The sequence below is a fragment of the Solanum stenotomum genome, chromosome 3, assembly GCF_019186545.1.
Source record: "Solanum stenotomum isolate F172 chromosome 3, ASM1918654v1, whole genome shotgun sequence".
NCBI classification, from domain to species: Eukaryota; Viridiplantae; Streptophyta; class Magnoliopsida; order Solanales; family Solanaceae; genus Solanum; species Solanum stenotomum.
The window spans coordinates 12,626,273-12,635,969 of NC_064284.1; the positions used below are offsets into that span (position 1 = coordinate 12,626,273).

Consider the following 9,697-nt stretch of genomic DNA (forward strand, 5'->3'; position numbering starts at 1 on the left):
CCCCCCCCCCCCCCCCCCCCCCCCACCCTACACTACTTTTCTTCCACACCATTACCACCCCCCTATTTCTTTTTTTTCTCCTCCCCCCTCCCCTCCCCCCCCCCACCCTCTCCTCCCCCCCCCCCCCCCCCCCCCCCCCCCCACCCACCCCCTACCAGCCCCCACCCCCCCAAAAAAATTAAGTTTGTTTTTAAAAAATATTTTCAATTTCAACAATTATTTTCTATTCTAGTAAAAATAAAAGAAATTTTTCAAAAACATTTTTCATTCATAAATCAAACACTAAAAATCATTTTCGAAAAATATTTTTTTACTCACCAACCAAACATGAGAAAATAAGTCAAAAATCAACTTGTTTTCAAAGAAAACATTTTCTAGGAAAACATTTTCCTTCATACCAAACACACCATTAGTGTCTTCTTCGTACGCGCATAAATATTAGCAATTACATGCTATAATAATAAACTTTCAAATACATTTAATTTTACAAACATTTATTGGTGCACTCTCCTCCCCACTCCATCTCACTCCAAAGTCCAATCTCTTTCTCAACCCCCCCCCCCCCCCCCCCCCCCCCCCCCCCCCCCCCCCCCACCCCCCCCCCCCCCCCCCCCCCCCCCCCCCCCCCCCCCCCCGCCAAAACTAACCAACAACACACCCCGATAAATAACCTAAATAATCAATTAAGAAAATCAAACTTTTTCATTCGTATTAAATACACCCATAATATATAGTAGTAAAATATCTCGTATAAGAATTGAGAGATTTTGTATTTTTGTTGGAAGGACCATATCATATAGACCTATCCTCCACGTGAGTGATATGAATATTTTTCATTAATAGCAAAATATTTATGTCTTGAAACAGTTACAAATGGATACATCTGATTTCATGTGAGTAAAGAAGAAGCACCCGAATTTTTCTTCTTATCCTCTGCTCTAATTGCAGGACCAATAATGATGTGCAAACGGGACCATTAACGATTATGAATAAGTAAAACGTGCCAATGAAGTACGTCGGTTAGTTGAGTATATTTATATATATTGAAAAGGGTATATCCAGTCAATTTCGGCATATTTTAAAAATATATTAGTATTATTTTTTGTATTAATCGTTAAAAATTAGATTAATTGATGGGAGTCGCCAAGTATTGAACAGTAAAAATGTTTTTGTGCTAAAATATTAGTTACGAACGTACTCACTTAATTCCACATAATTTAATGGTATACATATTTGGAAATATAAATAATTAAAGTGGTGAGCAAAAGTAACATAGACTTAACCTCAAGAAAGTTGTATGTTACCTTTCAAAAAATATTCGTTAGTCGCATCTAGAGGTGGCAAATAGGCGGGGTGGGTCAAATTTGGACGGGTTGAAAATGGGTCAACTTAAAATAGGTAATAAATCAACCTGCTCATATTTGATATGGGTAAAACTGATTGGGTAGCAAATGAGTTGGGTAGAATACTAGTTTACCCATATTTATCCATATTTTCTCGAGTTAAGAATTCCGAGAAAATATTTTAGTCTTTTTTTAGATGAAAAATGTTTAAAATGCTTCATTTAGTTTTATTGTATCATAAAAGTAAAAAAAAAAAATCCTATAACTTTTCAATATAAAATAAATTTATGTAATAACAAGGGGAAAATATTTTTAATTTCAAAGTAAATGAATATTTGCATTTTAGGACTAAAACATGCTTAATGCACTTTAAGCAATGTCAATACTAATATATGATTTTCTTATTTTACACTATTATTTATTATTCAATATAAAATTAAACGAATAAAAAATATATAATTATAATTAACAAAAGAAATGTACATTTAAAATATATATTTTCGGAGGGCCAAACACTTCACTTTTTCAATTATAGAGAAAAATAATTAGTTCTATAGAAGAACATAAAAAGGAAGAGAAGTTACAATATTTATAGTGATATCATGAATTTTGAGTAAATAAAAGTTAGATGCTTAACCCATTTGGCTAATCCATATTTTACTCATATTTTACCCATATTTTTATGGGCTAAATATGGGTATCAACCCATATTTTACCCATGTAAAAAGTCATTCACCCAACCCATTAAAATATGGACGGATTCGGCGGATTACCAAAATATGGGCTCATTTTATCGGCACTAGTCGCCTCGTTGAATTTATTAAAGTGGCGAGTGTTAATAACACATAGACTTGTAACATGCAAAACTTATATAGATTGATGATCACTACGCCAAAAATTATTTTTAATTGACAATTAACTAATGGCAATAGTTTGATTGTCGGTAAATGCATATTTTTAGAGGTAATTATCACTCTTTATAAATGTCTCTAAAGTCTATAACGACATTGGTATAGTGGACTACCAGTGACTACAGGAGGCCGAAGTTGAGCAATCCTTATTGTTTCTTCTTCTTGATTATGAAGAATGGTAGCTCTCATCGATCAGTTTTAATTATTTATATATCTCAGATACATACAAACCAGACTAGATACATGAGATTGACATGATGAGGATCACTTCCCTCTATAAAATAGAAGGCTTTATTAGTATAAACAAGTCACAACTGAAACATGACCAAGTGTTTATTATTCTTCTTATCTCTTTGTTTACTTGCGTTTGTTGCGTTTTCATCAACTTCCCCTTGCCAAAATGCTCGTAATTCTAATAGGCAAGTATTCGACACATTGGGTAGAGGAATTAATCCTCGTTCAAATTATCGTATCGCTTCGTCTCTTGGAGGTGTCCTAAGTGGTCATGTATACCTAGGTCACATCCCAAATTCAGGTGCCTCTTGTCCAGACGGCGTCTTCAAGTACAACTCCGATGGACAAAGAGGTACACCCCTTAGATTTATTGAACATTCTTGTAGAGGACAACCACCTCGCATCTATGAAAACCAAGACATTAACATCCAGTTCGTTGGTTCGAGGAATTGTGATAATTTTATAAATTGGAAAGTGGGAGAGTACAATGCAACACTAGAGGCAAGTTTGATTGGGACTCGTGGAGGAACGATAGGAAGAGCAGATAGTAGTTGGTTTAAAATAGTGAGAGCAGAAAGAGGTTACCATTTGTTGAATTGTCCTGGTCCTTTTGTATGTCCAAATTGTGCTCTTAATCAATGTCGAGTAGTGTGGGTGGTTGTGTTAGATGGAAGAAGGCGTTTGGCTCTCGCCACAAGACAAACGCCTTCTCAAGGGCTCCGTTTCCCTCTTAGTGTCTACTTTGTGCGCGCATAATTAACACTATGTTACGTTCTTGTATAATTATCTTTCTAAATAAAACTCTTTAATTTTATCATAGACACTCTTATGCTGTTATACATGAAACTAATAAGATATGTTCTGGTATTGAACGTTTTTACTTTCATAAATAAATTATAAATAAATTTTGATGAAAACATATATAATATATTTAAAATTATCTATAAAAATAATATATTATGCATGTATAATAATAAAACATATGTATGTAATTTATCGGTTCAATTTGGTTATTTCTTTGATTTTTTTTAACAAAATCAAAATCAATTGAAATACTATCAATTTTTAAAAATCTAAAACCAAATCAAATCCAACCACAAATAAAGTCGTTTATTTAATCAATTTGGTTTGAATATTCAGTTTAAATCAATTTTTATCTAAATCGTGAACACCATTAACCGTAAATACTTAGTAGGCGTTTGGCCATTCGATAACATATCAGGATATGGAATAGTGAGATGGAATCAGCGTTTGGACATGCGATTTCACGCTGATTCCATCTCATGATTTCATAGCATGAGATGTGTTCCATATTCTCCAAAAACCATGATATGGGAATTCCATATCATGATTTGAGATATTTCAATACAAAAATTGATCCACAAGTTTATATTTTGTTAAAACAACCCCACATTTATATCTACTAACCATTTATTTCATATGTAAATAAAATTTATAATCACATCATTACTTTTTAAAATTTATTATTCTCACCAACATATAGTCACTTTAACTCACAACAACCGATTGTTGAGTAATAAATTTGTTATAATCATTTACTCCAACACCTAATTTATTGCTTCTACCATTTTGTATTTATTAATAGTTCTCTATTTGAACAACAAAGCAGATCAAATTGATGCAGTGAAAATTGTCATAACTTGTGCAGTGTTACATAATTATTTGCGAGAATACTAAAGGACTGATGAAATATTTATCTTCTATAAGCATGAAAATATAGTTGCAGATGATATTGACCAACAAATGGCTCAAAGTAACAATGTTGGTTCGTCTTCTCGATCACATGAACGAGAAATGCAAGTTTAACTTTAGGAAATTATCCGTACTATGTAAGAAGATTATATTAAAGACTAGTACACTACAATTTATTCAATTTTTTTTTATTGAATTAAAGTTAGATGAAACAGTTACTTAAGTGGAGAACAAATAACTTTGTAATAATTTATTATGCGATTTTATAAATTTTTGTTTATTTGGTAAGATTGAATAAACAATTGGGGCTATTTTAATAGTTTTACAACTTGTGAGATTCTTATGTTTATGAGAAAATATACAACACAAAAATTCCATATCGCATGTCCAAACAAAACTTTAATTTTATCTCATAATTCTGTCCAAACAAAACTTTAATTTCATCTCATAATTCCATATTATGATATCATTTCATGATTGTACGTAAGTCCTTAATTTGTGGCACGTTCTAAACATGAGTACTTATTGTTCCCTAGTGGTAGTCGACTCGTCGATGTCGATCCTTAAAAGTTGTTGGACGTTATTAGTTGATTAAAGAGCACAACAGTACATGAAAATCAATACAGTACCATTTTATATAATCATTTTTTTTAACACAAAGTTTATACCATAAAAACAATTTCATATAGTTTGAAAATATTTTTAACCCTTTCTGATTTTATCTTTTCCATCTAGTACTAGTACATTTATTTCACGTGGCTTCATCAGACTAATTTATCATTATTGACAATATCACAAACCAAAAATAGACGTGATGACACTCGACTTTTCCCACCAAAACAAGTTAGCCTAAAACTCAATCATTACGATAAAATGCCGAAATTTTATAATAAACTCAAAAATACCCCAAAATCTGGTTGTCACGTGTACAAGTCTCTAAAGTATTACAATTGATTCAAAAGAAAAAAAAACACAAGTCTCAAATGACATTGTTTCTAGAATAGAACAAGATCATAAATAGGAGTAAGAAGATCCGCTGAAATGACAAGCACCTACCTCACAAACCTCCATAAGAAGCCTCGAAAAAGAAGAGGATGAAAAGTACACAAAAATCCAGGCCTATAACCTACAAAAATTGTAGAAGCAAGGGGTGAGTACCAAACCACACGGTACTCAACAAGTAAACCTCTAAACACAAGCTAAGGGGATAGAATACGGGTACTCCTTACACACCAACCGAACCTTCACAACTACAACCTGTATAAAACCAGCTCAATCTAACAGTTCACAGTTTACAAATTACATATCCTCAACAACAACTCAATATTTATCAATCACAACTTCCACAAAAAGGCACACACAATATCAGCAACACACAAGATCAAGTTCATCAAGTTGAGGTAATCAAATATCAAGTGTTTTTAAACCACCAATAAAACACATAATAATCAAGAATGAAAGATGTCATGGAATGCAATGCAATATGATACCATGAAATGATATGCCTCAGAATACCAAGTACTCTCTCAACCGTATATACATGATACTCCTCGGAAATACATTGAGAGTTCATGACCCATGGGGGACTCGCAAGGTCCATATACCGACACGGATGATCTCCACGTGTCTGTGCGAACGATCTCAATGCACTATCATAAATCAAACAAATTCCGCATGGACGATCTCCACGTGCCCAAATTATAATCTTAACATCTCACCATCCCCAACACGGACGATCTCCACGTGCCCAACTTATACATCAATCTCATGTCAATGCATGTGCACAATATGATTTCAATAAAAAGGATGATGCATCTAAATCAAATATCAATATGATATGTAATCACTTTAGCTATCACAAGTATACAGGTTCAATAAAGCACACAATCACACATAATAAATCAAGTCAATAATATATCAGCTAATCCTCATATGCTTTGGCATTCTCGGATTACAATCTGCATTCTATAGGAATAAACTTTCCCTTTATAACATTGATACTCATACCAATGCCCGTCACACCATTGGTACGAGACTCTCATCCCTCGCCCTTACCCATGGTCTATTCTATTTTTAATTTTTTTATCAGAAAAATGTCCTTCAACGAAGTCTTTCAAACCATTCTCAACACATCACACACAAATAATTTATCACATTGCCTTTTATTACCCCTTTTTCATCATTAGAATTAATCAATGTGGTCAAGTCAACCCATCACCAAGTCTCATTACCCCCAAACACATATTACAAGGAAATACACGAATTCTATACACTTAACAAGGGTTTAAAATCCACTTGCCTCAATCATCAAGAATTCGCTCCCGGACTTGAGTCTTCCGCTTTCGTTGTACTTCCAACTCAAAGCAATCTATTCACATTAATGACCACAATAAGATTTCAAAACTAACAACACCCATATTGCTATAACAACACCCATATTGCTATATGTTTAACCTTGACCCAAAAACTCACCCAAGCCAAAAATCAAGTTCTTAAGTTTTAAGCCTAGGGTTGAGTCCCAATTTTTCCAATATCAACTCTAATAGTTCTCGTATGATATAATACACCAATAATTACTTTCTTATCTTAATATAGCGAAACTCGAATTATAATATAATAATAATAATAAAGAATCTGGAGAAACACTAAAATCAACCTACGGACTAACATGTATATCAATTAAAGAACAGTAACATCATTCAAACTTATATGAAATATTTGCAATATTTTCAATATGAGCCAATCACCCCACTATCATCTACCAACTATCACCTTATGACTACCTTATAATCATTCCAATAATTACCTAAAACAATTACCCACTAAAACTTGCCCCCCAAATTCAAAGAACCCACGTCCAGCAACATTAATTGAAAGCAACAATAGCTTCTAAAATCAATATGCCACTCCTTATCCTCCCCGTGAAAACATATTAATTGCTTCATGAATTAACAATTCATTACATGTTTAAAGAGTTCCAATTTGAAATCTCACCTGGATGCAGTTCGCAACTTGCGATGCCGAAACCCTTGTCCGTTCTTTCTTTCCGTTTTTACTTCTTTTCTCAATTAATTATGTACTAAAAGTGATAAATTTAACTCACTTATTTTATTAAATATAGGCTAAATGGTATATGGTCTTAAATAAATTATCACTTTAGCCCATTAACTATCGATTAAGTCATTTATCTACAATTACCCATCAATTAATTAACTCAAGTTAAACGAATAGTTTAAAATTCTCAAAAATAACCTATCGGGTCATTACATTATCCACCACTAAAAATCATGTTCGTCCTCGAACATAAGGAAGAAGAATAAATTATAACCAATTTTACCAACAATATGAGGTATGATCATTCAGAGTCGGTGTTCATCTCTCCAAGTAAGCTCCTCCTTAAAACCATTCTATCAAGATCAACTACTAAGAACTGAACTTTCGAATCAAACTTTGGAAGATTTATAAATCCAGAGTGATTATCAAGCCACATGCTAACCCATAAACCCAATCTATATCGAAACACACTGGACCATAACACAACCATGAGGACATATCTTTTCTCACATAATCATGATAAAATTCTAAATCAATACTAGCTATAACCACAAGTGGAATTTAACCAACCACCACACACTCATAATGCACAAACCATCACAGATCTTATCAAGATTTTCTTTTCACAACACAATTTTTTTCACGAGCTTAAGTTATAAAAAAATCAAATCTTTAGACATCAGGTACTCATCAAAGGAGAATAAACTTATTATAACATCTCGCACCTAGAAACGACTATAAAGAGTCTAAAATATGAAAATATTGATTTTTGGAAAGAATAAGGAAATCTGGAAATTTTGTCTAAGTTAAGAAAGTGAGTTTTGGCCATTTTCAAATGGTCATAACTCCTAGCTCAGGATGAGTTAGGGGCAGCTCTTGATATGGTTGGAAATCCCTTGGAGATATCCTTCCAACACCGCCGAGTTTGCACGATTTTGACACCGTATGAGTGATATAGGCCTTTCGGAAGTTGGGCTGTTGGATTGAGGAAAGTCTCAATCCGGATTTAGGGAAGGGCAAAGTAGTCTTTTCTCTAATTAATTTCCTAATTCATTTTTAGGGATTTATTGGGGTAAAAGCAATTCGTTAGAATACGCTTAGGGCTTGGAGAAAAAAGAAAAGAAGAAAAAAAGGGAGAAAAACCAAGATTTCGCCAAGAACGTCAAATGTTTGAAGTGAAATTCGTCGGGGGTGATCCCTATTAAGGTATGTGAGATCTTTTAGTGATGGATTAGTTCACCCACACACCAACTTGTTTCAATTCAGCGATTTTGGATTGTTTACATGTTAAAAAGTGAAGTTCTTGAAGGACGTCGTTAAGTTCTTAATTGGTTGTGTTGTTGAAGTTTCTTGTTGATTTGATTCATGTTTCATGTTTCCGGGTGGATTTTCGAGTTAGATCAGTTGTAAGTTGAGAGTACTTTTGATCCTAAATTTTTGGGGAAAGAACCATGGAAGTTAGGAGGGTTTAGAGCTGAAAAACGGAGAAGAAAATCATCAAAAACCTGGGGAAGGGGGTGCGGCGTTGCGCCAGCCAGCGCGCCCCAAAAGGGGCTCTGAAGTGCACCCCTTCGGCTTACGCACCAGCCAGCGTGCCCCAACTGGTCCTCTGAATTTTAAGGGCTTGGCGCCCCACGCCTCTCAGAGCGCTAGGGATGCCAGTTCTCCCCATTCATTCCCCACCTTTTCGTACTAGTTCCTAAGTGATGTACCTATGTTTCCTAGTTGATTCCAACACTCTAAGGTATATCTAAACATCATGAAAACATCCATAAACATGAGATCATGAACCTTGAATCAATAATCCAATTCAAGGAAAGTTAAGATCAAAGTCAAAGAAGTTAAGAGTCAAGTCTAGAAGTTAAGAAACAAGTCAAAGCAAAGTTTCTTAAAGTTTTCAAGAGTCTTTATTAAACGTTTAAACTTCATTTTAAGGCTCAAGTTTCAAGTAAAGTAAAGAGTAAAGAGTTGAGCTCATTTCTCAAAAGCTATTAGGGAACTAAATATTCCCAAAGAAGTTTATAAATGTTTTCACGTTTGAGCAAGGAAGGAACTATGATTTCCAAAAGAGCCTTTGGGCTAGTTTTCAGTAAAGGGAACATCGATTCCAAGAGAGCCTTTGGGCTAAACTTTGAGCAATTATCTCAAACTAAAGAAAGAGGTATTTAAAACACATATGAGCTAAAGTATATTTTGAGAGTAGTATTGAGCATCGAATTGGGGACGCGAGTTCATATTAACTCAACTCTCCATAAGAACCATGTAGCCAACACAAAATTTAACGGTTCATACTTTTTAGATGATCACGTAAGTTAAGCTAGTGGATCCACTAAGTTAAGTAAGGTCCTATATCACTGCGAGGTATAGGATGGTCCTTGGGCAACGTGAAGTAAAACGTTGTATCATCACTAGGGCTTATAGTGGTGGTTGTCGGTTAAAGAA

General features: G+C 34.1%; 2 protein-coding genes across 3 annotated transcripts in view; one reads left to right on the plus strand and one right to left on the minus strand.

The window, feature by feature from the left end:
* Positions 1–9,697, minus strand: part of LOC125858234 (proteinase inhibitor type-2-like) — a 219,950-nt gene that overhangs the window by 64,295 nt on the left and 145,958 nt on the right. The window lies entirely within an intron of this gene.
* On the plus strand, positions 2,561–3,305 carry LOC125858213 (aspartic protease inhibitor 11-like). The gene has a single exon (XM_049537929.1). It carries the CDS (start codon positions 2,576–2,578, stop codon positions 3,242–3,244), a length of 669 nt encoding a protein of 222 aa, XP_049393886.1. The 5' UTR covers positions 2,561–2,575; the 3' UTR covers positions 3,245–3,305.